The 18,670-nt window shown below is 43.0% G+C and overlaps 1 protein-coding gene across 1 annotated transcript in view; it reads right to left on the bottom strand.

Annotated features, from left to right (window-relative positions):
- Positions 1 to 3,013: 3,013 nt before the first annotated feature.
- Positions 3,014 to 18,670, bottom strand: part of ERCC6L (ERCC excision repair 6 like, spindle assembly checkpoint helicase) — a 28,598-nt gene continuing 12,941 nt past the window's right edge. The window contains exon 2 of the mRNA XM_014465552.2: positions 3,014 to 7,026. Within this exon, the coding sequence (XP_014321038.1) occupies positions 3,363 to 7,026 (3,664 nt within the window). The 3' untranslated portion in view covers positions 3,014 to 3,362. The remainder of the gene's footprint in view (positions 7,027 to 18,670) is intronic.

The raw sequence follows: 18,670 nt of genomic DNA, 5'->3' as shown, positions 1-18,670 counted from the left end.
GAATGTTGTATTTGGTGGGAAAGTTCTCCTTCTTGGAGGGGATTTTCAACAATGTCTCAGAATTGTACCACATGCTATGCAATCGGCCATAGTACAAACGAGTTTAAAGTACTGTAATGTTTGGGGATGTTTCAGAAAGTTGTCTCTTACAACAAATATGAGATCAGAGGATTCTGCTTATAGTGAATGGTTAGTAAAACTTGGAGATGGCAAACTTGATAGCAGTTTTCATTTAGGAATGGATATTATTGAAATCCCCTGTGAAATGATTTGTAATGGATCTATTATTGAAGCTACCTTTGGAAATACTGTATCTATAGATAATATTAAAAATATATCTAAACGTGCAATTCTTGATCCAAAAAATGATCATGTTCAAAAATTAAATGAAGAAAATTTGGATATACTTGGAGATTTTCACACATATTTCAGTGATGATTCCATTGATTCCACAGATGATGCTGAAAAGGAAAATTTTCCCATCGAATTTCTTAATAGTATTACTCCTTCGGGAATGCCGTGTCATAAATTAAAATTGAAAGTGGGCACAATCATGCTATTGAGAAATCTTAATAGTAAATGGGGTCTTTGTAATGGTACCAGATTTATTATCAATAGATTACGACCTAACATTATTGAAGCTGACGTACTAACAGGATCTACAGAGGGAGAGGTTGTTCTGATTCCAAGAATTGATTTGTCCCCATCTGACACTGGCCTCCCATTTAAATTGATTCGACGACAGTTTCCCGTGATGCCAGCACTTGTGATGACTATTAATAAATCACAAGGACAAACTCTAGACAGAACAGGCATATTTCTACCTGAACCCGTTTTCGCACATGGTCAGTTATATGTTGCTTTCTCTCGAGTTTGAAGAGCATGTGATGTTAAAGTTAAAGTTCTAAATACTTCAGCACAAGGGAAATTAGTCAAGCACTCTGAAAGTGTTTTCACTCTTAATGTGGTGTACAGGGAGATATTAGAATAAGTTGAATCACTTTATCAGTCATTGTTTGCATCACTGTTGTTTTTATATCATGTTTTTGTTTTCATATCATGTTTTTGTCATTTTTATATCATGCCTCTATTGTTATATCCTTTTGTTAATTTATTAATAAATTTATATATTATTTTCATATACATTTTACTAATTTCCTTTCATCTCTCACACTTCAGCAGTCCCGGATTGTGAGAGGAATGTTAGACTGCCGGTTTAGGCCCGAGGCATCCCAAATTGGAGAGGGTGCAGGCTGGGCTGAGGGACACCCCCCCCCCCCCAGTGCATGAATTTCATGAACCGGGCCTCTAGTCTATAATAAAACCCTTTTCCTTCCCCTTCCCCCCAAAATGATGATGTCCTGATCTAAAAATCCATTTTTTTCCCTTTTGCTAATACCCCTGCCCCACCCTTCTTCTTATAAAAATATTTTCTTTTGTACAACCCCTGAGTGCCCTACTTGCTGTATACATACAATTTATAAGTAACTTTTATATATGTGTGTATGTGACATAAAAAATAAGTGGTCACCCAGCCGGTGTGGCTCACTGGTTGAGTGCCAACCTAAAAACAAGGAGGTCACGATTCAATTCCAGGTCAGGGCACACGCCCGGATTGCAGGCTCAATCCTCAGTAGGAGACGTGCAGGAGGCAGCCAATCAATGATTCTCTCTCATCATTTATGTTTCTATCTCTCTCTCCCTTCCTCTCCAAAATCAATAAACGTATTTTTAAAAAAATAAGTGGTCTTCGTTCCTGGTTCCTGCCTGGCACACAGCTCCTAAACCCTTTGAATCTGGGTTGTCTTTGGTATGCTAATGAGATGACTAGTGGCTGGGGGGCCCTAAATAGCTTCAGATATGGACTGGTTACTAAAAAGACCAAAACAAAATTAGAGGTTTGGAAGTTGTAGCCCCTTCTCCTGGCCTCTGGGATGGGGAGAGGAGCTAGAGATTGAGTTACTCACCAATGGCCAATCATTTACATAATCATGCCTATGTAATGAAGCCTTCATAAAAAACCCTAAAGCTTAGGATTGGTGAACACATCAAAGTGCTGGGAGTGTGGCAGTGCCCGGAGGGCATGGACACTTCACTTACCCTTTCCAACCCCCATACCTTGCCCCATACATCTCTTCTGGAGTTGTATTCTTTATAAAAACAAGTAATAATAAGTAAACTGTTTTCCCGAGTTCTGTGAGCTGTTCTAGCAAATTATTGAACCTAAAGGAGCAGTCATGGAAACCCTCAGTTTTTAGCCAAGTTGAACAGAAATGTGAATAACATGAAGACCCAATACTAGCAACTGGCATCTGAAGTGAGGGCAGTTTTATGGGAATGTGCCCTTAAACCTGTAGAGTCTGATCCTAATTCCAAGTAGTGTCAGAATTAAGTTGAATGGTAGGACACCCAATTGGTGTCTGCAGAGAATTGGAGAACTGCTTGGTGTGAAAATTCCTAAACATTTTGTGTCAGAAGTGTGACTGTGATATACAGTATATTATATGGCTTTTCACTAGGTAACACACAGTTAAAAATCCATTTCACCCCTTACTATGTGATCTTGGGCAGGTCACAACCTCGCAGCATCTTAAGTTTCCTCAATTAAAAAATGGAAATGCCACCCTTGACCTCAAAGATTATGGTAGAGATTAAACAAGAAACCTATGAAGAGTACCCAATATACAGTAGGTACTTGATAAATTTGAGTTTTCCTGCCCCAGTGACCAAGTGCAGAGTATGCTACACTACATTTGTTCCTGAGAAGGAACCAAACTTCTTTTCAGTACTAGTATATGTCAGAACACAGCTGGTGGTGAGGGAAGAATGATAAGTGGTTGGCAAAGTGACTCTACGGTAGGGTACCAGTGATAAAGAAGCCTACTATAGTAAGCTGAGAGCATAAAATAGCAGATCTTAGGTTTGGAATACTAATGACAACCTCCTGCCTAAACTAAGGAGTTTGTATATGCATTTGCCAGAATCATAGCAGGGAAAGAAAGTGAATGGGAAACACTTGAGAAAAGTAACTTTAATAATCTTATCTGTATTGTGATACACAAAAGTGATCATTTTCAGAATAAAATTTAAAATGGCCAGAATAATTTCACAAAAATATTTCTAGAAATAATATAGTTCTATGAAGTTTGTAGAGTATGCCTAAAAGAATACCAGAATATATGTACTGGGAGGGCAGGAGAAGGGGGTAAAGGCAGAATTTGTAAAAAAGCTAGAAACAAAAACTTGCCTTTTGAGATCTTTCTCACCTGAAGCCTGAATGCTCCATAATTCCAAAGAACCCAATCATAACATATTATCTCATATTTAGTTTTGCTTTAAAATACAATAAATAGGTTATATTCTCAAGTTGTATTAAGTTGCTTATATAAACTTAAAGTCATGAGCATGACTTCAGGATCTGCACTTTTTATGTCAAGTGCTTTAACTAAACAGTTTAAGGCCTCCTGTATTTTCCCACATTCTTTCAATTCTTTTCCACGCATTACAAGAGTCTCATAGTCATTCACAGCCTCCACTGCCTTATCTTGAGGAGAATCAACCAACTGTCCACTAGACAAAGGCCCAGGGTCACCAGGAGAGGTCTCCTGAGCTACAGCACCAGACTTAGGTGTACTTAACCAACTGGACTTACTTTCTGAAGACAATGTTTCTCTGAAAGGTTCCTCTTCTGTACCCTCTGAGGCTTCGCCACTGCTTTCCTCGGCTCTTTCCTCCAGAGAATCTTCAGCTACCTTTGCTTCACTGCTGTATTCAAGTCTTTCCTCCATATCCTCCACATGGTCTAAAACCACATTAATAAGAGACCTCCTAGAAGCCAAGGATCTTCTAGAGTTTACAGACTTATTTATACTATCAGGTATTTTCGGTGAAAAGAACCTTCCAGGTGGACTGATGTCATTTTTGGGAGTTGAAGCATCAAACTGTTTTACAGATAAGAACTGAAAGGGAGATGTGCTGAATGGATTTGTGCTTGAAGTATCTTTAACAGTATCATGTTCATCTTCACCATCTGAAACGATCCTTCTAGTTTTACTTCTGACTCTCAAATTAACTACTACTTCTGACTCATCATCTTTCTCAGAAAGATCCATACTGAGACCTGCTTTGCTATGCACAAACTCTACTCCAGAATTAGTTGCAGAGCCACACAAGCTATTTTCTTTCTCAACATGCTCGAAAGACTGACTGGAAGGATTTTGTCCATTGTCTGCAGAGTCTTCCAAGAAAAGATTGAAATCACACACATACTGTGGTGAAGATTCTAAAGGTTCCTCTTCTAACGTGGCCTCATTTGGGTGAGCATCCATCAGTGCACTGTGGGATGCTGACAAGACATCATCAGCTATTTTAATAACAGATGCATCTGATTCTGTATTTTTATTTTCATCTGTTATAGGATTAGTGGGCCAGGGATTACACTGGTGTAAAATCTCATCATCCTTTAGTTCATCTATATTTGGCCCACGATCAGCTCTGACAGATTTGCTAAGTAAATAATTAAAACTTTGCAGTGCCTCCTGTGTAGTCCCCTCTTGTGGTGCCTCTTTTTGTAGAGCCATTCCCAATAAAGAGTCGGTACAAATTTCTTCTACACTTCCACACCCCTTGGGTAACATAGCTATAAAGTCAGCATCAAATGTGCTTTCATGTGGGTGCCTACCATCTTGTACAATGGTAACATTTGTCTTTACACTGGAAAGACAGTATTTCTCACTCTCTTCAGGCAGATCATCAATGATTACACTTGCCATTTGGGAACTGATTTCTTCTTCCTGGGTATAATGAGTAGTTAGAAAAGATGAGGGCTGAGGCTGTGGTTTATTCACTTGAGGGCATTTCTCCTTTGTTTGAGAAGGAAATACAGGTTCTCTCAGCCAGATCCCCTCATTTCTACTTCTTTGTCTTTCCATTAAGAGCTCTGTATTTTGAGACTCAGATTCAACAAGGAATTGAGCTTTCTGAACCCTTTGTTGAATATAGTGAGATTCTTCTATCACATCAAGCTCTTCTTTAACAGACAGATCATGTGTGTACATCAAATCATGGTCTGAGATTCCAGCTATCCCCAAAGTGTGCAGGTAGGCAATATGTTCATCTAGTTTCTTATCAGATCTCCTCTGAGCAGCATGCAAAGACTGAAGCTGCAACTGGGTTACAGAGTTCTGAAAATCTTCGATTGTGAAGAGCTCTCTTAATTCCTGTTTACTAAAATATCGGAAAGGGTTCTTCTTATCACCAGTAGTTTGTCTTACTAATGACTCCTTGAAAACCTGTCTTCTGTATATTTTTTCCTCTACAGTTCCACAAGTGATTAACCTATAAACCACAACATTTTCTTTTTGTCCAATTCTGTGAACTCTATCCACAGCTTGAGCATCAGTTGCAGGATTCCAGCTAGGGTCATAAATGACCACTCTGGTTGCTGCAGTTAATGTTAAGCCAACACCACCTACTTGAGTGGTAAGCAGAAAGACAGAGTAATCTTTATTCTGCTGGAATAAGTTAATTCTTTTTTCTCGTTCCACAAGATGAGTAATTGTTCCATCAATTCGCAATATCTTAAAGTGTCTATTCTTAAGAAGGCGTTCAATGATGTTTAGAATTTGTCTTGACTGGGAAAACACCAGAGTCTGATGCCCCTCATCTCGCAGTCTGTTAAGGAGGTCCAGTAGAAATATCATTTTTCCAGATTCTTTCATCAGTGTATCATCAGTTATTTGGTCAATATGAATATGGTCCACATCTGAGGAATCTTCCCCTTCATTTTCATCTTGAGCAGAAAATCTGACAGCCCCTAGATTCAGCAAATGACAAGCCCTTGCAGAGAGCAGCCTAGGATGATCACACAGCTTCTTTAAGACACCTAGCTCAGCCAAAGGTGAGCGTGTCTCCATTAACAACTCCTTGATATGATCTAGAGACACAAATTTCCTGTATATTTCTTCTTGTAAAGGTACAAGGCGTATCCAAATAATTAAATCATTTTTCCTGGAAAGGGAAGGCATTTCATAACTGGCATTAACATCTAGATTCTTTTCACTAAGTCTGACCTCTGAGTTGCTTGACTTTTTCTTCTGTACCTCTTCTTTAGTCCTCCTGAGAAAATAGGGTTTTATGATTGCCATTAGGTTTTCAGATATTTTCAGTCCCAAGGCTTTTTCCCCTGCAGTAGCATCCTTCTCTCTTGCTCTAGTAATAGGATTTTCATACTCTATTTTAAAAGTTTTTAATGTCCCTAGCAGGGACCCTTGACAAGCAAAATCAAACAGGGACCACAGTTCTTGCAAATTATTCTGGATTGGAGTTCCTGTGAGGAGAATGCGATTACTGGCAGGGACAGCACGAGCACATATTGCTGACTTAGTAGATGAAGATTTTATTTTATGTGCTTCATCAAGTATGACATAGTCCCACACAAACTCTTGGCCATTCAAGGTTGAAAGTTGCTGCCAATTATTGATTAACATTTGGTATGTAGTGATAATTACACCATTCCTTTGCTGAATCCGACTGAGGTTTCTGGCACGTTCATCCTTACTAGGACCATGAAAGGTTTTGACTCTCATTCCTGGAGTCCACTTGACAAATTCTTTTACCCATGTGCTAATAAGACTTGTTGGCATGATCAGCAGCACATGATTGACAAGTGAAGCATCAAACATACCAGAAAGGAAAGCAATGATTTGAACAGTCTTCCCTAATCCCATATCATCTGCCAAGATACCGCCTTTTCTTCCATCCCTATATAGGCTATATAGGAAAGCTACACCTTCCTTCTGGTGCTCAAATAGTTGGTTGTGCAGTTCTCGATACAGCAGCAGGCCAGAGTTGCACACATCTGTGAATTCATCATCTCCATCTGCCAACTCCTCCAAGGCTTCCTGTAGTTTTTGGATTCTGCTCATCACCTTTTCATTGGGAAAAATGTCCTTTGCTAAATTGAAAAGTTTAAATGCTTCTTCCAGATCTCCATTCTTAGTTGCTTCTTTGGCCTCTTTCACGTATCTATTTAAAAAATTAAAGATATATATTAACATTAGAAAGAAAGGAAACAGTTTGAACATTCAGTCTAAGAATACTTTCGAGTCCATTTTGGAATCGAAACTGCACTTGGGCTTTTAATATCCTCAATTCAGGATGGGAAAGATTAGCACAGAAGACGCCAATGAAACCTGGCATTAGTTAAGATGCAAATATCCACCAGACACTGCCAGCAACACCTTCAGGCACTAGTTGTGGGAAATGTATGTGCAAAGGTTATTGGTTCCACAGTATTAAAAAAAAATTTGCCACCCATAAGAAGTATGGAGTGATATTTTTTGTAAAATCAACCAACCAACCTATATTGTGGGAGCATGGAAAAATACATGGGCACTTCTCAGGCCTTATTTTTCTGGACCTCTATGATGCATTTGACACTAATGATCATTCCCCTCCTTAAAATTCCCTTCTGAGAGATTCCTTCTGGTTCACCCCCACAAGCACCACCACCAATCACTGGTCATTTCTTCTGTGTCCTTGGGCTCCTATTCTTCTTCCAAGATGGTTCAGTCCTGGGCCCTCTTCTCACTACTTTTACTTTCCTCAGGCTCTCCTAGAGCTTCCACTCCCACCTTTGTGTTCATGATTCCCAAATCACTCTCCAACCCAGGTCTTGCCCCCAAGCTCTAATCTAGATCCATATTCCAACTGTCTTCTGGACATCTCCACTTAAAAGTCACAAAGGCACCTGAAATTCAATTAACCTCAAATTAAAATCATTATGTCCTCTCTAAAAACATGCTTCTTCATTTGTGTGATAGTAAATGATACTACTATCCACTTAGTTATACAAGCTAGAAATCTGAAAATCATTCTTGACTCCAACCCAAATATAAATCATCCTTGACCTCTCCCCTCTTTTAACCTCCCTAGCCAGACAGTCCCTAGTCCAATTAACTTTATTTCCCAAATATAAATTGTGTATTTCTCTACGTCTCCATTACCACTACTGTGGTCTACATCATAATTATCTCTGGCCTGGATAACTGCAGCTTCTTACTACTGGTCTCCCTACATCCACTCTTGACTCCTCCAATACATTCTCTACATAGCATACAGTGATATTGTCTTAAAATATAAAAGAAATCATGTCACTCCTCTGATTAAAATTTTTCAGTGGTTTATGGTCACTTGCTTTCAAAAAGATGCCAAAACAATTCACTGAGGAAAGAATAGTCATTTAAACTGGATATCCATGCCCTGGCCAGTGTTTCACAATGGTAAGAGCAATAGCCCATGCACCAAAGGGTCATGGGTTCAATTCCCAGTCAAGAGCAGGTACCTGGGTTGCAAGTTCAATAACTGGCCTGGTCGGGACACATGTGGAAGGCAACCAATCTATGTGTCTCTCTCACATTGATGTTTCTCTCTCCCTCTCTCCCTCCCTCTTCCATATTCCCTTCCACTCTAAATATTAATGGAATATCCTAGAGCAGTGGTCGGCAAACTGCGGTTCACGAGCCACATGCGGCTCTTTGGCCCCTTGAGTGTGGCTCTTCCACAAAATACCGACTTCTGCGCATGGGCCACGAAGTTTCAATCGCACTGTACAGTGCGCCCGTACGTGGTATTTTGGGGAAGAGCCACACTCAAGGGGCCAAAGAGCTGCATATGCCTCGCGAGCCGCAGTTTGCCGACCACTGTCCTAGAGTAAGGATTAACAACAAAAAAATAACAACAAAAATAAATGAACTTGATATCCGTGTGAAAAAGAATGGAATAGGTCCCCTACCTCACACTATACAAATAATTAATTAGAAATGAATCAAAGACCTAAATATAAGAACTTAGCCTACAAAACTATTAGAAGAAAATACAGGCACAGAAAAGACAACCCACTGAATGGAAGAACATATTCACCGATACATCTGATAAAGGGTTAATATCCAAAATTTATAAAGAACTCATAAAACTCAATACCAAAAAAAAAAAATTTAAAGAATGGGCAAAGAACCTGTTTTAGACACTTCTCCAAAGAGGACATACAGATGGCCAATGACATATGAAAAGATGCTCAAAGTCACTAATCATCAGAAAAATGCAAATTAAAACCACAATGAGATATCAACTCACACCACAATGAGATACCAACTCACACCTGTCGGAATAGCTATCATAAACAAATCAATAAACAACAAGTGTTGGCCAGGATGTGGAGAAAAGGGAACCCTTGTGCACTGATGGTGGGAATGCAGATTGGTGTAGAAAGCAGTATGGAGTTACCTCAAAAAATTAAAAATGGCCTGGCGATGTGGCTCAGTGGTTGAGCGTTGACCCATATACCAGAAGGTCGCCAGTTGGATTCCCTGTCCAGGCACAAGCCCAGGTTGTGGGTTCAATCCCCAGTAGGGGGTGTGCATGAGGCAGTTGATCGATGTTTCTGTCTCTCTCTCCCTCTCCCTTCCTCTAAAATCAATTAAAAAACATTAACATTTTTTAAAATTAAAAATGGAACTGCCTTATGTCCCAGCAATTCCACTTCTGGGAATTTATCCAAAGAAACCTGAAACACTAATTATAAATAACATATGCACCCCTATGTTTATTTATTTATTTTTTAAATATATTTTATTGATTTTTTTACAGAGAGGGAGAGGGATAGAGTTAGAAACATCAATGAGAGAGAAACATCAATCAGCTGCCTCCTGCACACCCCCCACTGGGGATGTGCCTGCAACCAAGGTACATGCCCTTGACCGGAATCAAACCTGGGACCCTTGAGTCCGCAGGCCGACGCTCTATCCGCCGAGCCAAACCGGTTAGAGCACCCCTATGTTTATTGCAGCATTATTTACAACAGCCAAGATTTGGAAACAGCCCAAGTGTCCATCAGTAGATGAATGGATAAAACAGCTATGGCACATTTACATAATGGAATACTACTCAGCAGTAAAAAAAAAAAGAAGAAAATATTACCCTTTGAGACAGTATGGATGGATCTGGAGAACATTATGCTAAGTGAAATAAGCCAGTCAGAGAAAGACAAGAACCATATGTTTTTATTCATATGTGGAATTTAATGATCAAACTGAACTACCAAGCAAAATAGAGACAGCTTTATAAATAGAGAGCAGGCAGACAGCTCTGGTGGGGAGTTTTGGGGTGGTGGTGGAGAATTGAGAAAAAAAAAGAAGGAAGGGAAGGGAAAGAGAGGGGAGGGGAGGGAAGGAAAAGGAAAAAATAAAGTAGGCTTAATTACATTAAAAACTCTTGTGCTTCAAAAGGTACCAACATGAAAGTAGAAAAACAGCTGGCCGGTGTGGCTCAGTGGTTGAGTGTCGACCTATGAACCAGGAGGAGATCACATTCGATTCCCAGTCAGAGCACATGCACAAGTTGCAGGCTCGATCCCCACTGTGGGGCATGCAGGAGGCAGCTGATCAATGATTCTCTCTTACCACTGATGTTTCTATCTCTCTCCCTTCCTCTCTGAAACCAATAAAAATATTTTTTAATTTAAAATATTTTTTTTAAAAAAAGTAGAAAAACAACCCAAGGAATGGGAGAGAATTGTGTATCTGATAAAGGACTTGTACCTAGAATATATATAGAACTCTTACAACTCAATAATTAAAAAATAACCAATTAAAAATGAGCAAAGAATCTGAATAGACATTTCTCTAAAGAAGATATCCAGATGGCCAATAAATACACGAAAAGAAGCTCAACATCATTAGTCATCAGGGAAATGACGCGATACCAAAACCACAATGAGATACCATGTCATACCCATTAGGATGCTATAATCAAAAAGTGAAAAAATACCAGGTGTGGAAAAATTGGAATTCTCATAACTCTGTTGGTGGGAATGTAAAAAGGTGCAGTTGCTTTAGAAATCAGCATGTCAGTTCCTCAGTGGCTTCCTGTGGCCTACAGAATGAAGTTTAAGCTTATTAGTTTGGCATTCCAAACCCTTCCTGGTACAGCCAGAAACTGCTGACCTCTCCTGTTACTTCCTGCTTCAAACATTTTATTTTAACCCTTTATGATCATCATGCTGCTTTGTGTTCGCTAAGCTTAGGCTCACAGCAACTTCCTCTTCCTGGAATGCAATCCTCTCCTTTCACCAAGCTAAACTCACTGAACTCATTCTTTAAGAGCAATATCTCAATGTTCTGCAGAATCTCTTGGAGGGGTTGTTAAAAAAAAAAACAGATTGCTGAGGAACCGAGATGGCGGCGTAAGGTACAGACCTGTGCGTGCTGCCTCCCACAACAACATCGAGACTACCAACTATAAGACAAACAGCTATGATTCAGAACCATGGGAAAGCTGGCCCAGTGGAAGCTCTACAACTGGAAGGAAAGAAAGAAGAGCACTGAGACTGAGTAGGTTGTGCAGAGGCTCCAAAAACAGAGGTACGGAGTTGCTCGCCAGGCGGGCTGCAACTGGATGCACGGTTTTTTTCAATCGGAAGGGGCTGCAGACTCTCGAGTCCACTGAGCTTGTTTGGGGCGGGATTCTGAGGTCCCAGACCCTTACGGGGAGAGGCGGGACAGCCTTGCAACGGGTCGGAGAGCGAGGGTGGCTTGCTTGCGGAGCTGCCCGCTGGCACTTGGGGACGCGGGGACATGGAGTCGCGGAGAGGCGAGGAGTCGCACAGATGCCATCGCCCTTTGCCCCACCCTGGTGATTTGCCAAGAACAGAGGTGCGGAGTCGAGCGCCAGGCGGGCTGCAACTGGATGCGCAGTTTTTTTCAATTGGAAGGGGATGCAGACTCTCGAATCCACTGAGCTTGTTTGGGGCGGGATCCTGAGGTCCCAGACCCGTACGGGGAGAAGCGGGACGGCCTTGCAACGGGCCGGAAAGCGAGAGTGGCTGTCTAGCGGAGCTGCTCGCCGGCACTCGGGGACGCGAGACGCAATACGCGGAGTCGCGGAGAGGTGAGGAGTCACGGAGACGCCATTGCCCCTTGCTCCGCCTGGGGATTCCCGGGGACCCCGCCCTACTCAATTTACATCCCCACCCAAGCTGTGCCAGTGGCACAAAGAGAACCACCTGCACTTTTGCAGCCCAGCCCAGCAGACTGCAGATTTCAACTCCTCACATACATAAGGGACACACTCAAGAAGCAGAATCAGGTTCGGAGGAAGCCGGAGCTGGACCCGGCTGGGCCGGTGACATGGAACCGCTGTACCAGCAAATGCACAGGCAGGTCCACCAGATCCAGTCTCACATGGGACAATGGGAGACGGCAGACAGGCAGTCTGTGCACTTGGTAGAAAACGAAATCCAAGCAAGCATACCAGATATTCAGCCACCAGGAACGCCTGGAGATTTTGTCCAGCAAGGAGCCGCCCAACAAAGAACAGAATGCCAAACTTCGTGTTGCTAAGACGGCCCCCGTGAGGCTGAGGCGGCCCCCATAGGACAGAGGTGGCCCCCTGTGAGGCCGGGACGGCCCCGGTGAGGCTGAGATGGCCCCTGTGAGGCTGAGACGGCCTCTGGGAAGCCGAGAAAAATACCACATGATCTCACTCATTTATGGATAATAAGGACCATTATAGACTGATGAACAAAAATGGATACAAGGGCAGAGCAGCATTGAGCAGACTGTCAAACTACAGTGGGAAGCCTGGGGAGGGTTGGGGGGGTAGGAGATCAACCGAAGGACTTGTATGCATGCATATAAGAATAACCAATGGACACAAGACACTGGGGGGGTGGGGGAGGCCGGGGGAATGTCAAGGGGCGGGGGAAAGGAGACATGTGTAATACTCTTTGTAATACTTTAAGAAATAAAACAAAATTAAATAAAAAAAACAGATTGCTGAGCCCCAATACTTATTCTGTAGTGAAGCCCAAAAATTTATATTTAAGTTTCCCAGATGATGCTAATACTTGTGGTCAACAGATCATACTTTAAGAGCTGCTTTAAGATATATAACAGGCCACAGTGAGGTTCCTCTAAGACAGCAGTCGCCAACCGGTGGCCCGTGGACCACTGTTGGTCCATGAGGTCCAAAAATTTGGTGACTGCTGGTTTAAGGAAACCTTTGGAGCAGCGGTCACCAACCGGTGGTCCGCAGACCAGTGGTGGTCGGTGAGGTCCAAAAGGTTGGCGACTGCTGCTCTAAGACGCTTTCCATCCCTACCCTATCCTCCAACTGGATTGGTTGTTCCACCTCAGTATTCCCCAGTGTTAATCTCTCTCAAAGCATTTAATGTATTGTATTAAAACAACCTAGCTATATATTACAAATATATGAAACAACCTCACTGAAGGAAAGAAATGAAGCCTATAAGACTAAAAGCAAAGGAAATGACATAAGGATTTCACTCTGGTGGATGAAGTTGTTTCCCATGGGGGTATGGACTAACAATTTTGATACTGCAATGCATGTACACTAGCATTGAAGAATTAAGTAAATGGATGGCAGATAGTGGGAGCCAGGTTTCTCACTGTTGGAGTAGATGTTTATAGATAAGCAATATTAGGTGAGAATGATTCATGTGGTAATGGATTGGTTGGAGACATTAGTACAAAACCATGTTTAACACAGATACATATGGTTATACATTGAAATATTTACAGACATGTGTATACACATAGTTTAGTATACACACATATTTCCTTACTCTTTCAGCTGAGAAGGCTAAGAAGCAAGGAATCCCCAGTATCAATGAGCACACCTAGCATCCAAATCTTGGTTTCTAATACCATTCTCCAATAAAAGGAATCAGGGCTCCTTGGGAAAATGACTGATTCTAGTGCTGGGGCAGGAAATCCATATGATGAGCCTGGAATATCTTGTAGTATCAGAAAATGAGGAAGTGCTAAAAAAAAAACAAAAAAACAACCAACCTCCTACAATTATGGGAGTATGTCGAACAGACACAGGAGTTAAATGAAAGAGCTCCCAATGGTCAAAGCGGGATTATAACTCAAAGTATGAAATATGTGAGTCCACAGCAATGTAAACGAGTGAATAAATATAGAAGAGACAAATCTCCTTTGAAGAAGAATCCTATATAATAAAAGCCTAATATGCTAAGTGTCTGGTCATCCGTTCAACCAATTAAAGTGTAATATGCTAATGATATGCTAAGTCCGCTCAACTGCTCACTATGACGTGCACCGACCACCAGGGGGCAGATGCTCCGACCAGTAGGTTAGCTTGCTGCTGGGGTCTGGTCGATCAGGACCGAGCGGGATGAGCCAGACACACCCTGGAGCCCTCCTGTGGTCCCTCCCCAACTGGCCAACCTCCCGTGTCTCTCCCTGGCCCCGATCGTACATCGGTGGGGTCCCTCAGCCTGGCCTGTGCCCTTTCACAATCCAGGACCCCTCCGGGGATGTCAGAGAGCCAGTTTCAGCCCAATCCTGCAGGCCAGGCCAAGGGACCCCACTGGTGCACAAATACATGAACTGGGCCTCTAGTTTTAAATAATTTATGTAAATACTCTGCTCTCAAGGAGATAGAGCATAACTCCTACTCCTTAAATGTGGAGTGCACATAGCAACATTCTTCCAAAGAGCATAGTATACTATACAATGGTGCGATCCAGGGTCGGAGGGAGGGGGGACATTAAGGTGGAGAAATCTGGCAAACAGTAGCACAGCTAGGTGATTATGGTCAACATCAAGAGGGATAAGTCATGTTGACAGTACATACCCTTGATATGATTTAATGAGAAAAGTACTTTACTTCTGTGGTCTTCCTCCCAAAGAATGTCTAACCAGTACTCCTCAAAACTGTCTAAGTTATCAAAAACAAGGAAAATCTAAGAAATTGTCATAGACAAGAAGAAACTTAAAGAGACAGACGACTAAATGTAATGGTACCCTAGATAGGATGTCGGAACAGAAAAAGGACATTTGGTAAAAACTAGGGAAATCAAAATAAATTATAGATTTAGTTGATAATGATGTATCTGTGATGGTCCATGAACAGTAATGAATGTACCATGCTAATGTAAGATGTTAACAATAGAGGAAACTAGGTGCAGGGTCTATGGGGCGTCTGTACTATCTTTGCAATATTTCTGTAAATCTAAAAGTATTCTAAAATTAAAAGTTTATTTAAAAAAAAAAAACATCGGTATGAACTCCTTGAGAACAGGGATAGAAATCAGGTTTTAGGACCAGATGCTTAGTAAAAGTCAAATGAATGAAAAGATGAAGGGGAAGAAAGAGGAAGAAAAGAGCCTACTGGTTATAAAACTCTGTAATCTGCCCTGGCCAGGTGGCTCAGTTGGTCAGAGTGTCATGTGGAGAGCTGCTACAGCATTTAGACAGGTTCAAGCCTCGGACTGATGAGAGGGCAAAGCCCTCCCAGCACAATTTTAGCCAAAGGCTATGGTTGTAAGCTTGACCTTATAGTCCAACCCTGTAAGTCCTAGGTAGCTGAGGGATGTGGGCTGTGGGAGGTGCAGCAAGTGCTGCTAAAACAAAGCTTGATAGAGTTCTCAGGTGCATGTAATTAAGTAGATTTGAAACTCACAAGAACATTGTAAACATCTTGACCACTCCCTTGTTTTGCTTTGTGTGATCTGACTATAAAATAAAGACTTGGCTTACAGGCTGTGTCATTGTTTCCTCATCCAGGCATAGTGATCCACTTGGACCCAACTATATTCTCTTGTCTGTTTTCTTTAATCCTTCACAGCCCCTCCTCAAGTTCACCACTGGTCATGCTGGATGCACTTCAGTGTCATCCATACACCAAAAGGTTGTGGATTCGATTCCGGTCATGGCACATACAAGAGGCAGCTAACCAATAATTCTTTCTCACATCAATGTCTCTCTTTCTTTCCTTTCCTCTCTCTCTTAGAATCAATAGGAGGCATATCCTTGGGTGAGGATAAAAAACAAACTACTCTGTAATCCTATCCTGGCAGATCAGCTGCCCACCTCCCCTATTCTGGTGGGCTTTAGAATTAAGCTGCATTCTCTGTCATTCCAAACTTGAACATGAGACCATGGCGGCAACCACTGTATTCCTCCACCTAAGTGCCAGACCCTGAACCTATTCTCTGTTCTCCCTTTCCTCCTGGCCCTTCCCATCCCATCAACTGGATAACTAGTCATTTGCTTTGGTCTATGTTCCAGAGCTTGAAGGAGATATGTCATTTTAAAATTATTATTAGACTACAGGCCCAGTGCACGAAATTCATGCAGGGGTGTGTGTGTGTGTGTGTGTGTGTGTGTGTGTGTGTCCTTCAGCCTGACCTGCACCCTCTCCAATCTGGGAGCCCTCAGGGGATGTCCTACTGATGGCTTAGGCCCGCTCCCTGTGGTTCTCTGCTCTCTGCAGGGCCTGCATACTCCACACCGCAGTGACTGCCAAGCAGGCCGTACTGGGTGCTGCCTGCGGGCCGGGCTCACCTGCTCCCCGGTCACCCTGGCGACGGCCAAGCAGGCCGTGCTGGGAGCTGCCTGTGGGTGTGTTTGCCTGCTCCCGGGTCGCCGTGGAGATGGCCAAGCAGGCTGTGCCATGCTGGGAGCTGCCTCCTTCCTGCTGTCAGTCTCCACGGAGACAATGAGGTTAATTTACATACTCACTCCTGATTGGCTGGTGGGCATCGTGAAGGTATGGTCAATTTGCATCTTTCTCTTTTATTAGTGTAGATTCTTTCCAAGTTCCTGAACTGGTAACCTGAACTCCTGTGAAGCCTGAGCTTCTAACTCCAGCTAGGCCTCCATCCCAGAGAGTCAAGTACTGCCCCTGAACCCTACCTCTGGGCCAGAGTTCCCATAATCATACACCAACATTTTAAATGGCAACTAGACTTCTTAGTACCAGCCTAAGACTCATATTGCTGGGTTCTACCTATTCTCTGGAACTTGCACATTTGTCAACCTTCTGCCTGAACAACAACCAGAGTTTACACCAGTGATGGCAAACTTTTTGAGCTCAGCGCGTCAGCATTTTGAAAAACCCCAACTTAACTCTGGCGCGCCAGCATTTTGAAAAACCCTAACTTAACTCTGGTGCTGTGTCACATATAGAAATTTTTTGATATTTGCAACCATAATAAAACAAAGACTTATATTTTTGATATTTATTTTATATATTTAAATGCTATTTAACAAAGGAAAATCAACCAAAAAAAATGAGTTCGCGTGTCACCTCTGACACGCGTGTCATAGGTTCACCATCACTGGTTTACACCTATTCCCTTGGACACACCACTTTCTGGCTGGGTTGAAGCCCTGCTGTCAACCAAGTTGCCTCCCCAGTCCCTGGTCCACCTAGTTAAAAGGTCTAATACTGCATCTCAACTGTCCCCCGCCACTCTTATCTACTCCACCAATGAAGTTGGACCTAGGACAGTATTATCCTATATGATAAAAGGCTAATATGCAAATCGACCAAACGGTGGAAAGACCAGTCACTATGATGCGCACTGACCACCAGGGGGCAGATGCTCAACGCAGGAGCTGCCCCCTGGTGGTCAGTGCGCTCCCACAGGGGGAGCACCGCTCAGCCAGAAGCTGGGCTCACGGCTGGCGAGTGCAGCGGCGGTGGCAGGAGCCTCTCCCACCTCCGTGGCAGCACTAAGGACCCCTCGGGCCTAAGCCGACAGTTGGACAAATGTCGTGCACCAGGCCTCTAGTTTCCCTATAATGGAGCAAGGGAAAAATGAAGTCTGCTGTTTATAGCACTGCTGTGAATATCTGGTTATTTACAAGACTACAGTGCTTTTTGTAATACAGTTTGATTCAGGAAGTTGCTGTTTTCTATCCTGGCCACAAGGCACTAGGTCTCTGGTTGGGGTGCAGGGGCTGCTAATCTCAGTGTAGGTGAGTAGTTATTAATGTCCTTCCCACACTCAGTTCCCCCATCCTGATCCTCTTCCTTTATAAGGATCTCACTGACATATCTCTATATGGATACATCAGACACAATTAGTAAGTCTTTTGATTCTGAATCAGAATCAATAAAATGTGTGTGGCTGGTAAAAAAAATGCAGGAGATCTGAATGCCAGTACTGGAAAGCAATCCATCAAAAGCCCAGGTCATGGAAGAACTAGCCGGGGAAGATGGTCGCCTTTTGTCCTTACTTCCAGGGATGACCATTATCAAGTGGAAAACAATCTACACTAATAAAAGAGAAACATGGTAATTGGCGTATGACCGCTACCCTTTTCATTGGCTAATCAGTGAGTATATGCAAATTAACTGTCAGCCAAGATGGCGGTTAATTTGCATATACCGGCTCTGAACGAAGACTGAAGACAACATGGAAGCCAAGGGCTATAGAAGGGAGCAAAGTAGAGGCCGCGGACACAGTAAAGGAGCCAAGGCTGCAGAGGCAGGAGGCGGGAGGGGAAACCCAGCCACAGCGGCTGGGAGTGGGAGGGGAAACCAGGCAGCAGCGGCTCGGGGTGGGTTGGGCAAATCCACCAAGACTGAGAGGCTGGGGGCGGGTTGGGAAAACCCACCAAGACTGAGCGGCTGGGGGCGGGTTGGGGAAAACCCACCCAGATGGAGCGCTGGGGGCAGGTTGGACAAACCCACCAAGACTGAGCGGCTGGGGGCAGGTTGGACAAACCCACCCAAGACTGAGCGGCTGGGGGCAGGTTGGGAAATCCCACCCAAGCCTGAGCAGCTGGGGGCGGGTTGGGCATACCCACCCAAGCCGCAGCGGCTGGGGGCAGGT

The sequence above is a fragment of the Myotis lucifugus genome, unplaced genomic scaffold, assembly GCF_000147115.1.
Source record: "Myotis lucifugus unplaced genomic scaffold, Myoluc2.0 scaffold_4, whole genome shotgun sequence".
In the NCBI taxonomy this organism is placed as follows: Eukaryota; Metazoa; Chordata; class Mammalia; order Chiroptera; family Vespertilionidae; genus Myotis; species Myotis lucifugus.
Note: the sequence above shows the minus strand (reverse complement) of the source record. Positions and strands in the feature narration are given on the sequence as shown.